The 17,202-nt window shown below is 37.1% G+C and overlaps 1 protein-coding gene across 1 annotated transcript in view; it reads right to left on the bottom strand.

Annotated features, from left to right (window-relative positions):
- Positions 1 to 17,202, bottom strand: part of GNAQ (G protein subunit alpha q) — a 137,320-nt gene that overhangs the window by 84,140 nt on the left and 35,978 nt on the right. The window contains exon 2 of the mRNA XM_050912575.1: positions 7,685 to 7,869. Within this exon, the coding sequence (XP_050768532.1) occupies positions 7,685 to 7,869 (185 nt within the window). The remainder of the gene's footprint in view (positions 1 to 7,684; positions 7,870 to 17,202) is intronic.

Here is a 17,202-nt window from a genome sequence, read left to right as displayed (position 1 = left end):
GGACACAATATGCATTTTGCAAATTTTTAAGTAACTCTCCAAACTAGGAAAACATGTACATGCAACCTATTACTACACTGTATCTACAAATGGGCTTAGAAGGTTAACAACTAAACAATAAGCCAAATTTTAACTCTGGCTGATAGGTCACATCAAGAAAAATGGAAAGTCATCATCATGAAACAACCTTAATTAACAAGAAAAAACCTTAATCGTAACAGCTTTTCCACAGTATCACTTGCCCCAGCCAAGTGCCCACAAACTCTTGCATATGATAGGGACTAAGGAAATGGAGAGACACGTGAGAGTTAGAGAAATGTTTGGAAGGATTATAAGCAACTCTTGGTAATTGCTACCCCTCCAACACAATATTAAGCTCTCTTTTCTCATGCTTGAGACTGTTCACAGAAGTGACCTGCTCATAATAAATGATTTTCCTACCTATCCAGTATCTTAGGTCCACCATAACATTAAACAACCTACAGTGAAGACCTGTACACTTTTTTGCCAAAGCTGAAGCACGCAACCACAGCCTTGCGTTTGATTGTTATAAAAGCTATTAGAAAAAAATTGTAACATGACTAATGTCATGCATAGATTTCCCTTGCCAACCTCCTCTTCCAGAAGCAGAACACTGGACTCTTGCCTCATGCCTCACCTCTATGCAATCACCCAAAGTGAATACAAAGTCTAAGAGTGGAGCTACACGGGCCCATAGTCTGAAAACAGGAAGGCATGTGATTGGACTGATGAAGCGTGAATATGTAATCAACCCTTCACGTGCAGACTTTATACCTACTTTAACCAGGGAGAAAAAAAGAGCAAAATAATCTTTCAGAAAAAGTAGAGAATCAAAGGAATGATGTGAATACCTCTATCGGGCAATACATCCCACAATACAAAACAAATTATACTTGAGAAAAAAAGGGGGGGATTGTGTTTTGTTTTGATTTTTTAAAACAACTCTTTTGCTTAACATTAGCCTATCTTCTAAGCCAAAGCTGAATTTTATTATAAGACAAAGCCTTCTTGCATCTCAGACATTGTAACTTTTACCACATAGAAGTGCAAACTGAACAAGAGAGACTGACAAAACCTGCAGAAAAATATGGTCCATTTTAGCTGAAGATTTCTTAATCCATTGCAGTAAACCTTATTTCAAGCAACTTTTGTGTGTTAGTAGAAATGAACAACAAAGACATGAGATTTCAAGAATTTTTAGTCGTTCTACATCATATAACTGGAACATAACTGGATCAAAGTTCCCCAGAAAAGTTTACTGCGGGAAGGAAATATTTTCATAAAGTTTCAGAGGAAAATATGACAAAAATAGTTCAATCTGAAATTACTTCAGAAATACATGCTGGATAACTGTAGTATGTCTTCTGTAGAAATGAATGAAATAATTAGGAAGCTATTACTGTTAAATATTTTCCTCTAGGAAATACTTATATATGGTTATGTATTTTCTGTATAAAACTATATTGTATAAATACCTATATTTACTTAACTGTTGTTAATTATGCAGAAAGTCAGAACCATTCCAAGAGTACAGAATCTCGTTACCTTAAAATAAACGCCAAACTCCTATTACATACAAAAGTTGCCATGACCATATTTCACATTTTCATTGTCAGAGAGCATGCATTTCCTTTCAAACACACAGTAGCTCTGCAAGCAAAATAACTAAGCGACAAAGATATCTGAATCAAAATAGTCAGAAAGAAAGGACACAAAAAAAAAAATGCTAGAAGCCTCTTTTCCTATATTTATGGTCCTTTATCCAGGGTACAAGTGATCACAAAATCTACAAGAATCTGCCAGCATTATTACCACCCATTCGTTCTCCACACTAGCAGAAACAGTAAAATGGTGGAACTGGAAAGATAAAACACGGACATCACGCCCCACATGAGTGTTTTTGTATATGACTTATCACTTCCCGTTAGCAAAGGGTAGTTAATCACTTAAAATGTGGTATTTAAAAAAATAGCGAGCTTCACTTAAAATGAAATATAAAAGGAGGAAGGAAGAAATCTTATTGCTCTGCAAAAAGAGTAGCTATAATTTAGTTTTCAAATTTATGTTGAACTGCAGGCTAAGACAGTTTCCTCATTTCATATCGGCAAAATTACCTATTATTTTAGTGGGGAAAGGAAGAGTGTTCATTTATCTGCATGTTTATCTTCATGGGAACATTCAACCCTGCTTGTCTAGCTTACTTCTGATACACAATCATTTTTTCCCCACACTTGGAAAAATATCTAAAACTCACACTTCTGTTTGGGTAAAGCATGAAACAGTTAAGCAGAATGTAGCAGAGGAAACAAGCAACGTATGAATCCATTGCAGCAAGAGACACAAAAGCAAGAGACCTCTGCTCTAAACAGAGAGCAAGCAAGCGAGTGAACTGGGAGAAAGTGGACAGGATGTAAATTACTACATGTATGGGGGGTTTTGGAGTTTTTAAAAATTTTATTCAAATATAAAGGAGGAGAAGGAAAACAGCAGAGAGTAGGACAAAATGGTAAGGCCACAGGTAAGCAGATAAAGACCTGCTGAGGTCAAATGTACGTAAGACTGGAGAGGTGCCAGAAAGAAAGGCAGGGCATAAGAGGAGTAAATGACTGACGGGAGACAGATAAAAAGACAAGAAGGATGGCTGGGGAGAGGCTGGGACCTGGTCAGGATTGTCAAAGTCCTCACGAAGGTCTCTCTACGAAGTGCTCGGGAGCAAATTGTTCATGGCTTTACTGGAGCCCCTAAAGCTCACTGATCAATGTCCTCACAGGAGGAAATACAGCTATCAGGGAGATGGGTTTTACCTCACATTATGGCTCCTGGGGAAAAAAAGCTATCTTCAGTTCCTGCATCTGAATACATGTTGTTAAAGGACCATGATACTTTAAATCTAACTATATTGTCTTCCGTGTTGGCCGGCTCTGCAGCAATCTATTTCTTGCCAAAATAATGCATCTGGAGCTTCCAGATATTAGAAGCATTTAACTATTCTGCAAGGCTCCTATTTATTGGGTAAATTTTCTTTGTTTTTGAGTGCCTGGACAAGAAAATCTGAGAGTACTTAAATACTAACCGAGCACTACGATGCATTAAATACTAACTAACACTGTTAGTATAAATCTCTTTTTCTTGTAACCTGGTTTAAGCCCTCTGCTCCAGCTTTGAGACGCTGCAGAATACTATTTGTGCAGATGGCACTGTTCGAGTTTCTCCATCTGCTTGAAGTGCCACTTGATTATCCCTGTTCCAAACCAAGAAGCATTTCATTTCACCATCCGAAGAACATCATTCTTGCTTTAAAAAAAAAAAAACAAACCAACAAAACCCAAAAACATACCCCGACAAAAGGCCAGAAATCCCACACATTCTGCATCATCTGACAGTCAATAACCCTCCCAGAGTTTGCACACTCCTGCTCTGGATTCAGTCCTTCACACTCTTTGTGTATCAGGTGAGGTGTCTGCAGGAGGCCCTTTCCTCCAACCTAGGTTTGTTCAACATCAAGTTTCACCAAAGAGATCTAGAACACTTAACACGCCCAACTGTTTACCTGAGATAAAAATTATGCAATCTGACTCCAGACCCACTCCTGTTGTCCTACTTCTGTCTGTATTTTTATTTGTTTGCTCAGGTGGATTTGTCTGACTTAGAAGAAACGAGCTAACAAGGTAAACATGGACTTGAACATAATGCCAGTAAGATTCTGGACTTTGAAAGTGTTTCCCATATCTGCTTATTTTTACTGCAAAACATTCCCCAAAGGGAATAGGCATAAATACAGAAACAATTTCAGCAGAAAACACTCTCAGAAACTTAACAGCAAATGTCTAGGTCTATAATAAAACTTGCTTTTATGTTTTCAGCCTCTTTAAAAACTTTCTTGTAGCCTGCTCTGTTACTGTTACTCACACTAGTTATCTTGTTATGATATTTAAGAAGTCTCACAGGAAATTATGGGCATGGGATTCAAGTAAGATTTCCTGCCTGTTAATCACCACAGAGTGACACCTTCCTGATACTGTCTGCTAGAGCAGAGAGGCAACTTGTCTTTTGGAAGTTACATTGAAAGGGAATAGTATGGGGCAACAGTGGTAGTCGGTGTTTAGTATAGCAATAGATTTATTTGTTTAGTATAGTAATAGATTTGGTAGAACTTCTTAATGACAAGAGAGGAAAGAAAAAAAAACAACACCCATGTATACTCCCCACCTTCAGCAATATTAGACATTAAAAAAAAAGGATAGAAAAGGAGAAATGGACACTATATTATCTGAAGGAAGGGCTTCTAAGCCATTATGAAGAACACTGGGAATGTGAGAATTTAGAAGATTAAAATGAATGGTTTTCTTATTTCAGTATTTGAAAGGAATGACAGAAGCATGGATACACAGTTCAGCTTTCTAAAAAGACAAATTGTAAAAAACATAAACCTGTATTTTAGTTTTTAAAAAAATGTGCATTTGAATATCTGTGGTTGCACATGAGTTAGTACTGTACACTCATAAAATTTTGCAAAGACAGGCAATTTTCAGAATTGCTTGTGAACTTTTCTACAAAAAACTAAGGCTTTCCCATATTTCATAAAATACTTCTTACTCTAAAATTCAAGAGCCATATGAAAACTTCACAACTTCTAGTTAAAAAATAAGTAACGGAAGCACAGTAGCATCTACCCAAAAGGAAACTAAAGACCAGTCCATAAGCCACCATTTCCTATGACAGACAAATTCCTAAGAGAAGAGATCACCCTCACCCATATCTTAAACCTCAGTAGAGCTCATATTCTGAAGTTTAACACAAAAAAGAAATGTCTTTCATGTTATAATGCTCTACCATCAGTTCTGAGATATTACATTCTAAACACTAATAGTTACATTTCTCAACTGACTTTCACTACTCTGATAATAAATCTTTCAAAACAGCCTGCATTATTATAACATAGGACAATACATTTCAGTCTCTGTCTCTTTAGTTATATTGGTGACTATGAAGCCAACACAACTCCACAAGAACTAACTTGCTAAACTTAAAACTCGCCTCTTGCTACACTGATTACATTAAAATAATCCAACCTAAATGTTGTTGTGATGTTGTACACCACACAAAGATCGCAACTGCCTACTTAACTAGCTTTTTGATACCAGAGCACTTCAAATTCTGGCAGCATTCAGAGATTCAAAGCACTCCAATTTTAATAATTCCCAGTTAAAGCTAAGAAAATTGGTATAGTAAGAGAAAAGCATTTCTACTGTAGCCCCAAAGTCTATCGTAGCACATGAAGAATTTGACAAAAAGGGTCACTTTTCTTTAGGCCCAACCACATCAATACCAGCTTGAGTTGCAGTTTTCTAAACTATTGTGCAAAACAACTACTGTGCTAAAAATATGTTGTTACTCAAACTTTGAGATATTCTCTCCAGAGAGAGGACTTCCTGATAGGAGATTCAAATTAATAGGAAGTGCCCTTCCTGTGTTTTCTAGACTGCTAGGCTAATGAGTTTGTTTTCAACGGCTTTTAAAAGAAAGGAGCAGATTAACCAATTGATTGGTGTTCACTGCTTTAAAGTGAAGTGACCTTGTATACGAAGCGTAAGTGTAGTAGACCACAATCTTCTCTATTCTGGCACAGTGCTGCAGCAAGTTTGGTTTCCCCTGTCTTTCTAAAGGAATTTGTACAGGAATTGCCTTGAGACCCTGTCAGTTGGTGACTTCTATGTTACTCTGCATGCAGCCCTATTAGAAACTGATAGGAACGCTTGTGAAGGAGCTGAGCACAAAGATAGACTCCCACTTTCAGGAAAGTTATTTTTATATAGACAAAGTGAACAGCTTTGGCCATGTGTATGCAGCTATGCCAAGCCTAACCGACTCACTGCAACTATATAAACACACTGTATAAATTCAGCACTCTTCACTTAAACAGTAACTACAGAACATATACTCTGTAGTATAACATAAGGGAAAAAATTCCCGATTTGCAATTAGAACTTCCAGATACTAAGGCAAAGTGACAATCAATACCGATTTTGAAGAAAAAATGATGGCGCTTTACAATCAACTTACTTTTCAGGTCAGTATGCTGTATGCTTTCTGCACAGCAAAAACATGGAGCCAAAAGGCTGAAATACACATACAAATGCAGTTTTCTTTTTAACGCTAATTAGAGATTTGATTTTGATTCATGAGGGATGAGGGGAAACTAGACAGCACCAGCACGCAGTCAGACTAGGAAGTTCAATAGTCTCTTTTACCAATTAGGATGAGTTTTTCAATCTTTTTCATGTGCACAAAAAAACCCATCCACCATTAAAGAAGGGGAACAATATGGATTTTGACAGACAGGATCCCCCTGACCTCCCACTGCATAAACCCATGGTCCTGCAAGACTCTGGTTATTGCAACATTACGTCACCAACAAAGTGATGACCATCTGCAATGACTTTGGCAGATGCAAATGGAGAAACAAAGCTTCTTTAACCTGGTAATAAGCTTTATCTTTCCTACTTCTAAATTAGCTGCCTTAAAACATATACAGCAGTTCAATTCTAATAATTAAACTTCATATATGTCGACACAGAAGATTTTCACCTTAACGCAAGTTTATTTCATTCTGTCTTCCCCAGTTAAGGGAAGCTTACTTCTTTATTGTAAATGTCCCTGCTCTTTGACAGTTTCTGATATTGAAAAAAATACTAGAATAAAAGAATTTTTGAGTAATTAATCAGAGAAAGTCTTATTTTCATCCAAGATTACTAAATTATTATTTTCCTTCAGGATTACTAAATTATCAAGTACTCTTTCATAAGACTGAAAGAAAGATGAGCCCTCCACTTTTGAGAGATTTTTAAACTCTCTGCCTGACAAAGTTGCCGATAATGGCTCAACAGTAAAAATCAGAAGAAGTTCTCAGAAACTGTTATCGAAGTCATACCACTCCTACGACAAGAAGTGGGAGATATAGCCATGTAATCCTTTGCCTTACCATGTATTCAAGTAAATATTAAGCATTTCACTCTCCTTCATGGAATGCTTAAATTATTTTACTTATCTTTCTTTTAAAATGTAAATATAAAAAGAAAAATTGGAAAGAAGTCAGGCTAGTCAGAGATGAATCTTCCAAACATTTAAAACGTATTTTGTCCTTTTAAATTTCAATAACGGCATCAATCTCAAAAGAATCTGACTGTTTTAAGGTCTTGCGTTGAAAATTTTATTTCACAATATGTCCACACACAAACAGGTATTCCCACCTATTTTTCTAATAATTTCAATTTTTTCCACATGTAATGTTAATGGCAAACGTTAAGCAGTAAGGTTCTGCTACAGATCAGAAGAATGGCTTAACTGTGCTCTGGCCAGAGCATGGCCTGGGAGGAAAAGGCAAGGGCTAACTAAAGTCACAGTCAAACAGCAGCCTACCATTAAACCTCTGCCCTGTGACAAACCCCCCAGGCATCTCGTTAAGAGTAGCTCTCCTGTTAGAAGCAGCACCTTTGTGTTGTCAAAGTAGAAAAAGGGCAGAGAACTAAAGGCAGGATTAGATGCCCTTTTCTTCTAAACTTTGAGTATAATTTGTGACGTGTAATTTTTTTGAGACTTCCAGTATATTTCCTAAAATAAAAAGAGGAAAAGCTTCAGCTACAGAAATAAACAAAAATCTCACCTTGTTATGTTCATACTTGTATGGGATTTTGAGGGTATCCATGGCTCTGATCATTGCCTGCATTGCTGTAAATATATTCTGGTACACCAGTTTTGTAAAGCCCCTCTTGTCTTCATCAGAGTAACCTGATCCATGAATGATTCTCATCTGCTTGATAAACGTGCTTTTGCCACTCTCTCCTGTGCCTGCAAGACAAATAAGAAGGATATGCTTTAGCCTCTGGACACAAACACGACTTTTTTTGCACAATGCTGACAGCTTGTTTAGTGCAGGGCTGAGCAGTGTCAAGTGGCACTTGGAAGGTAACCAGAAGGACCAGTTCAGTGTCAAACAGCACCATCAGTAGCAACTGAAGTACCACTGAATTAAAACTTGCATTTTGATTTAAGAACTAAAATAATGAGTAAAACAAAACTCCAAAATATACATATAATATATGACTGCATATTTTAAAATCTTCCATTCTTGAAGATATAATTGTCCAGACATCTAACTTCAGGTAATTACTATGAGACATTTTATCACAAAAATTCAGGAAGTAAGAAAAAAATTGATCTTCCTTGGCCAACTTTCAGGACATTATGGTAGGCAGTGTACAACCGATAGATATGTTTGTGTTTTGGTTTGGTTTTGTGGGGGGTTTTCTGCTTTTTAAAAAAAAAAACAAACCAACAAGTAGCGTAACTATTACAGCCCTGCAAACTTTAACCTCAGAAACATGTCATATCAGTGTTAATTAAAATTTGGCTCATATTCATTAATGGGCAGTCATTCCTTCCTTCCTTCCTTTATTTGCATTTTTGTACTAAAAGTAGTTTGTTAATGAACATTTCTGACTATTTGTCAACTTAAAGTTAAGATCTGCTTGTTGGAAATTTCACACAGGATACATCACACAACATTGTTCCTTTGCTCCAATTCAGTGAGCTCATCCTCTGTGACTAGAAGAGCTTACTTATATTATTCCTGTGTTTGCTTAAGAGGAGGAGTTGAAATTTAGAATGAGGAGTTGCACAGCCACATAAACCCTGAGTTCGCCCAGCTATTCAGCCCTGCAGGAAACAAAACATATGCACCAGAGTGCATTGCTCAGCGCTGTGCTTTTCAGCCTTTCAGCTTGTGTTTTATTTTAATCATTTCTGTAAAGTTTTCATGCCTCATACCATAATATTCATGTCCCAGGACAAAGGCAGCCTTATGCCCCTTACATAATGTTTTAGGTGTCTTGTCAGAGACGCGTGTTTCACAGCAGTGCAGTGCAAGGTTAAAGGAGCAACCTTAAGCATTTCTGAGATAGCACACACGGCAAAAAATCTAAGCTGGAGCGTCTGAAAGCTTTTGCCTTTACCATGAGCATCATTTTGAAACCTTCAGTCCCATTTCCTGCACACATAAAACAAACTTCTAACACAGTCTTCCTTACAGACATTCCTAGAAGATCAAGCACGATGTTACATACCAACCAATTTTACGTTCTCTGGGGACAAAGTGATTATTATTGTAATGAAGAAGAACATGCTCTGAAGCTGAAAAGTGAGACTAAGCCTGCTTCCACCCTCAGCCTTCACAGGGATCCTCAGCCTTCACTGTGGTCAGGAGCGCATCACTACGCGCGCAGGCCACCTCTGCAGGGCACTGCCTAGCCACCAGGCAGAAATTGCCCCACACAACCCGACGAATTCATGCTAACCAAGCACAGGTCTTTGCAGAAAGGGTGATGTAGTATGGGCCATCCTGGGTCCATGATATCTGCCTGTCTTCCAGTTCATCAGAACCAGAGATATCTGTACACTTCTGCAATCTACCAGTGGGGAGAAAACCTTACTTTCCTTAAAGATGTACAAAATTACAAACCTAGACAATGCAGAACTACTACATAGTAAAAGATACTTTAGGCTACCCTTAAGACCACCACAGCTTTTCTCTTTTTCTGAAACCTATGAAAGAGTCATGTCCTTATATATAAAGTGAAATAGAGTGCTGTACCACACATTTTTTAGTAATTCTGTAATATGGTCCAGCTTTTCTGCAAGATATGTCACACATTTAGTACAAAAATCTGTTCAACATGAACCTACAGAGCACAGAATGGTATATGAGATACCTTCTTGACACAATTAACTCTTTTACTAAAGATTCTGCTTTAACTAATGCATAAGAAAATAATTTCCACCAAACACCGCTAAATCAGTGGAATACAAAGTGACTTCCAGTTTTGGTCCTGATGCTTCCCTACGTGGGAATCCAGATTCCTTCAAAATCCCCAAATGCAAATACAAATACTATATGTATTTTTAAATATTTTTCATATACATATGTGTATGTGAAAAATATCTACTGTATATACATATAAAATATGTATAACTACACATACTGATATGAAAATGGTATCTCCCTCTCTTTTTGAAGGCCATCTCAAAGTTTCCTCAAGTCTGTCCCTCCCCAGGTCAATGCTTAAAACTACTTTCTTGTGCCTGCCCACAGACTAATTTTCTGGTTAAGCCAGTGGCAACAATGAGAACATTTCTAGTCCTCCTTAACTGCATGGAGTGTCACACGCACAGGGGCAAAGTGTGAAAAGTATCCTGGTGAAAAAGGAAATCATGGAAAATTTCCACCACAGAATGTATGAAAATAGGATAAAAGAATATGACAGATGATAATAAAATTTACAGGATTGCCCCAAAATTACTAAGAAGTAAAAATGTTCATTTTCAGCACAATATACAGGAACTCACAAAAACTTCACAGTGATAGTTCCTCTTAGACTGTTATGATCAAGGGCAGAAAATAAATAATTTTATATTGTTGCTGACAAGAAAAGCATATAAAGAAAATTTCAAGTATGGCTTTTTTTTTAAAAATAGTGGCATCAAATCTTTCTGTGAAAAAAGTCCTGTTTATGGGAAAACTGCTTAATAGTGACAGAACACCATTTACAAGCGTGTCACTAGAGAGTTGCTCAGATACTTCTCCCCAAATTAAAATAATTGGAAAGAAAACAAGCAATGTTATTTAATATCAGAGAAATAGCGAAAAATTTGGCATAATGAGTTACCAGGGCTAGCTAGGCAAAGCTGCAATCATTACAGCATTATTCCTGGTGGGGAGTGGGATTTTAAACTATCACTGTTACAGCACTGAGTCAAACCTAGATTTGATTATTTTTATATATTTTTTTGGCTTTTAAAATCCCATGACTGGCATTATAAGAAGATCCAGACATTGACTGATACAACACCAACTGTGCTTTCTACAGCCTCATCCATTACAGAGCAAGTTAAGAAACACAACTTGGCAACACATGCCTAAAATCTTACCTATCATCATAATAAACAAAACCAACACTGGATAACAGGATGAACAGGACTCTTGAGTGGGCCTGTTTCACCTGGTGAAAAGAAGAAAACTTGAAAGTGGATTTAAAAAAAAAAAAAAAAATCTACATGTCCTGAGAGGATGTGAATGCCTTACAGCTTCTGCTAACCGCTGCTTCTACCACCATCAACCCAGGAATACCTCTAGCTGATGTAAAGAGACAGCAAAGGTGAAATGGCAACAGAGCAGATCAGCAGAATGGACCAAGGTGGGATAAAACTACACTGAGATCAATTTTCTGCTGGCTGCCGTTGCACATTTAAATTAGTCAAGACTTGGATCAGTTCTCTGAAGCCAGATGAGTAATATCTTCTTGTCTGTCAGAAGACAGTTGAAGGCCACACAACATACCTGAATCTCAATAACAATAATAATAATACCACCACCCTCCCACCTCATCTTTTAAAAACAGGGACTTCCCAAAAAAACTCATCATCCTAATATAACACTTGCGTGGTACTTTGGAGAGAAGTCAATGGTGTGACTGAAAAAAAAAAAAAAGAACTTCCTGATTCAAGCACACAGTATGATTGGTCATTTGACTTTTAAAAAATTTCTTTCCAGATAAAAAAACAACCCAACTGATGAATGAAAAGAATTAACTGTCTTCTAAAAGCAGTAAAGAAATGTCTCAGAGTGATGAATTCCCATTCAAGTGTGGCACAGAGGATTATCAAAACTTGTAATAGCTTAGCATCTTACAACCTGGCAAATCTCTGAAGAACTCCCCAAAATTTTTTTCTTCAAATGGTAATAGTAACAAATATTACTGCATCATCAAGAATTTTACAACCAGAGATCTGAAAGTCCCCCCAGCAGTATTATCTCCAAAAGCAGAACCAGGAAGGAAGTCAGGTTGCTTAAATGCAGCAGTAATCCCTCACGTGCATACTTGCACAAACATACATACACATCATACACAATTTATTGTAGTATTACTATTACTCCTGGTGCACATCCTGCAAAAATGAAACTACAAAATGTTGAAACACAACATTCTTTGCCCTGTGAAACTTACGGAAAAACTTAGAACATGGTTAATTTTAAATAGGTGACAATGCAGCTACTGGCAGAGTGGCTTCACAACTCATGCAGTGGCTGACAAGGAAGACATAGGAGAATAATTCAAAAATAATACAAGACTAGAAGCCTAGGCTTACAAACTTCTCTTTCACATGGGTGTGCAATGCATACCTGTACTTGTTTTCGCATTTCTCTGCATTGTAACTTAAATAAATCTGAAGTATAGTATCTTCAGTGATCAAATACAAGGCTGTCTTCAAACTAAAACAACAAAGACGCCATTCTCTAAGCAAAATCCACACTGGCATCTGTTAAGAAAAGAAATGCTGCTAATGGACACCTGACTCCCTGTGTTTATTCCTAAGTTTGACCTATGAAAAGGCAAGGGAAAAAAAAGGCTATTATTTTATTGTTTGAATTTTCATGTTTAAATTAGATAGAAAAGGACATTCTTAATATGTAAGGAAAAAAAAAAAAAAAAAGGCCATCGAGATCCACTACCCTGTTAGTCACTATCCACACACATTTACTAAGAACTGTTAAATCAACAGTGTATACATTCGCAGATGACTGGCTTTTTGCTTGGGACTTGGTGGCAGAAAGAAGCCCAGAGGTACCCGGAAAGTGAAGATTCATGGGTCAGAGTGGAGTCAACATCCCACGCAGACTGGGCACAGCCTGACACTTCCATCTGCTGACCATTCTTCTACTTGAAGTATTACTATACCTACACTGTTTCATCAAACATTTACCCAGAAAAAGCAGTCTGTTGTGCACTGCCTCATAGATATAAAGAAAAGTGCAGAAATAAACCTCATCAGGTATGAAGTAGCAGAGTAAATCCTATGAGGACTAAGAGATAAAACAGTAATAAAGAGGTGACACACGAGAAGAAAAATATTTGATTTCAACTATAAAGTTTTATTTCACTTGGAAGAGAGTTTTATGTCCTGTCTGCTACTACTAATTCAGCTATAGAGAAAACAAAAAATATGGTTTCTTTTGTTGCTGTTCCAGCAGTGGAATGCAGCAGGATCACATTTCTGCTGAAACTGAGTATGGCCCTATATGAAAACACAAAAACCGTGCAGAATTCAGGCCTTGGCCTGGCCTGGCTTTGTAGGCGCCAAAATATCCAAAACGTTTTACAGAATGCATGAGATCACCCTGGGAGCTGAAGCAAAAGGAGCCAGTCTGTCCTACCACTTGGAACAGCAGCTTTCAGGCTTGCCGTTGAAGGTCACTGTAGGGGGGGACGTCAGGCTGGTAGATTCTGCAGCGAAACTCCCTGAGGTGGAGGCAAAGCTTCCCAGCTCACCCCGTAACACCTCCACGCAAGTTCTGGAGCAGAACTAGCGTATCTCTTTTCCATCAAAAGAAGGTGGTGAGGCTAGTGAAACAAGCAGGCTCCTAAAAAAAGAGCTCTGTCCATCTGACGTGGTTGAGCACATACGCAGACATGTTCCTCATCTTGACGCCTTATGAATGGATCCGTACCTCTACAGCCTTGACCATCACCTCTGTCAACAGTGGCCACAACTAGAGAGTTGTCCATCAGCTTCAAGCTGGTAGAGCTATCGCCTAGCACTACTTTCTAGCTGAGGACTTGAGTACTCTATGCAACTTCTTCTCCATTGCTTAAAAATTATTATCTCCATGACATACTGTATCTCTTTACCATACCTCTTGAAAGATACTTTGGTACCAACCTAAACCTCCAATCATTTTATACAATTATAAATTAATTTTTGGAATTGACAGTTTTCATCTTGGTCATAAAAACTGAGGTATAACACCAAAGATTTAAAATGACAACTCATCCAGAGACATGAGTAGAATTTCTGTGAGGAAATATTATGAGCCCTGATAATGAATATAGTAGGTATATTTATGTTTTCCATAAAATGAACAGTAGTAGTATAGTATCTTCCTTCTGTGGTTATCAAACTCTTTAATTAACACTAATAGATTACACCTCACACAAGTCACTTGATGTTAGGAAACATTTTCTATGGCATTTCAGTTAGACTAATGGAAAAGACTATGGAACAGGAAAGCATCTGAAGTTTCAAGCAAGGCAACAAAACAAGCCAGAGAAGGAGCTAGGGTCTCCTGACATCTGTTCCTACACCAAGAGCACACAGTTTTGTATTTATGTTAAAAACTGAACAGAATAACTACAAAAAGTTAAGTTAGGAGAGAACTCGAGTGATGGCCTTTGAGATTTAACAAAGCACAGGTTTAAATTAAAAGCCGTTAATAAAAAACCTGGGAGTGGTGTACATACTGTTCTATTGCCAAGTGTTTGCTCCACTGACAGCATCTCTTTAATTTAAAATCACTACATAATCATCTTAATTATTTTGTTCAAAATCCACATCTGCATATTCCACTTGCTTTCAAAAGAGGAAGCATATAAACATTTTGCCATTCACTAAATTACCTCCTCTGTATCATTTTAGTAATTTATAAACATTTAGTTAAGATGACTATCAATATTCCATGAAAGAAAGCAAAATATCATTTCATGAATGACTCATGTAACAACAAAAAAGAGCCTGGCAAGATAAGTAAAGACTCCTTCCAAAGGACGGACGGGTAGAATTTTATGAATATAGCTCAGGAAGTGGAGAATTACATCGAGTAAGTAACATGAAACATCTACATAAATCTAGACTGAAATGTTTCAAGAACAGTCTTGAATGTCTTAAATGTTGATGAAAAAATAAGCAAATGTTATCCATTACAAAATATTACTAAAGCTGTTGCATCTTTTCCTTACCTAGACTATAAAAACCTGTATCAACCATCCTTAAGAATGATTTTTTTTCCCTCTTGTTATTATATGCATAAATATCATATTGTACTAGTGAACTTCTCCACAGTAGAGTATGGGAGCTGAATTCTCTCACTTTCTTAAAAAATGGAAAGAAAACCTCCCATTATGTAGACAGTTAGTCTGAACACTTTCTAAAGCAGAGAAATCCTCTTACAAATTTAATCTGGTTGTGTTTGAGCAGATAATAAACTTTGCTTGTCACTGTAGTGCAGCCACTAAACTCAAAGAAAATACTCACCCTCACTGTACCAGTGACACAATTAAAACAGTCCAAGTGACTACTATAATAAAGCCTAAGTAAGACACTGAATTGCCGACAATTGGGAAGACAGAATTAAAATTTAAAATTCAGCTGACGTTCTGTAGCTTCTTAAATGAATATTAATTCAAGCTTTTTACTGAAACAGAACCTCTCAAACTCCTTTACAAGAAATCCAGTGAATCAAATATAGCTTTGTGTCAGATAATCAAAACCACACTGTACTACTCTCCAGCCAGGCACAACCCATTACTGGAAGTCAGTGTCTTCCTCTCTCCACCTTCAATTCTGAAAAAAAAAAAAAAAAAAACCCAAAAACCCAAAACCACAAAAAACCCAACAAAAAAAAAACCCAACCAAAAAAAGAACAAAACCCCCAAACATCCCCCCCCTCCAACCACCCAACAAAGCACAAAAACCTCCTTATCTTTTCGAGCTATAATCAGATAATTTTCACAATTCTAGAGCTATCTTCTTATGGTTTGGGTGTAATTCAGAGGCAAAAAAGTGAGAGAAGAGACAAACTGGCTGCCTTCACAGAGGAAAAGTAACTCTTCAAGATTTCACAGAGCTTTGTAAATGGGTTCAGAGGAGGACAGGACCCCACCCTGTGTGACCCTCTCCTCCCTCCTCTTGAAAGGATCCCTCTGAAAAAGTAGGGACCCCCTGAAGAGAAACAACTCTTTATAGTCTGTGCTTAGCTTTCCATTTTACATGGTTTGGAACAACTTCAACAAATTCTGCCTAAAGAGCTCATCCATGCAGAAAGAGTGCCACAAATGAAGTTTCACGCTCAAAAATATTTTCTTTATGCTACTCACAACTCTACCTGACAGCAAACTGTTGAAAATCAGTCCGTTGCATGCTGTTCTTCCATGGAAAAAGTATGAACAAAACCAGAAGCAAACACCAGCGTTAGTGAAAGACGGTACAATGCAAATTCTTACCTTCCTTGCAGAGAGGAAAGGCCAAATCCGTCTTTAGAAACTTGCGTGTAATTGACTTCAAACGGGTTTTTATACCCACATCTGAGGGTAGAATATAGCGTTGGAAAGCAGACTCACTTAAGTAGACTCCAAGGCACAAATGTGTCAGAGTTCATCACTGTTCCCAAAGGCGCTTGTTTTTCACACAAGTGACAAGCCTGATATAAAATCCAGGTAGATAAACCAATATCCTCTTCACCCAACCTTTTATTTTCTCTTATGATTTTAATATATATCTTCTTTGAGGAGATCAGTATCATATACTACCTGTAAGCCAACGTGTATGCTTTTTGTAAGCTATTTATTAAGAAAAAATGGTAGTAATACGCTGACCACCACCTGATTTCCTGTGAAAACTAACTTAACTACTATTTGGATAAAGACTGGGATTGGGGTTAAACCTCTTAACTTTCTTTTATATTCTGCCTATGGTCCTTCACCTGCGCACATAAATTGGACTGAAAATGCTGGGGGCTGCAACGGACCATATAACCTTACATGTCCTACAGGTCTCCAGGAGCTGAATTTCAGTATGAGACCTTAGTTTCCCACATTACAGGATAAGGTATGAGTTAGCTCTGAACTTTATTAAGGAAGATAGTTATATAAAATGTAGGAGAAAAGGAAGTACTCTTGCCATTAAGTAAGCCTATCTAATAAAGGGTTTTAAAATGAAGTTGGAAAAAAAATGCAACTATTTAAAAAAAAGTTTACAAGAGGGTTAATACTCACTTAATATCTCAAGTAAGATTTTCTTATAGAGTGGGGTGGAGAAAGAAATCACCATGTGACTGACTTAAGGCTTATTATGAAACAGTGTTATCAAAAGCATCAAGATGGTTTGATGGTAAATAATTTAGATATTATCAATGTATTATAAAAATCTGTAATTACATGTTTTAAGTGTTGCATTTTCTATTATTACATACATTTGTAAAATTAAATAATAGCATCTACTCTTCAAGTTGATGTTTCAGAAGGCTTTGAGTACTTCATATGAGGAAGTTCATTGTTTAAATTCCTTTCAAGTCTC

This window comes from Gymnogyps californianus, chromosome Z, assembly GCF_018139145.2.
Source record: "Gymnogyps californianus isolate 813 chromosome Z, ASM1813914v2, whole genome shotgun sequence".
Lineage (NCBI taxonomy): Eukaryota > Metazoa > Chordata > Aves > Accipitriformes > Cathartidae > Gymnogyps > Gymnogyps californianus.
The sequence above is the reverse complement of the archived record's forward strand: the minus strand, read 5'-3'. Positions and strand labels throughout refer to the sequence as shown.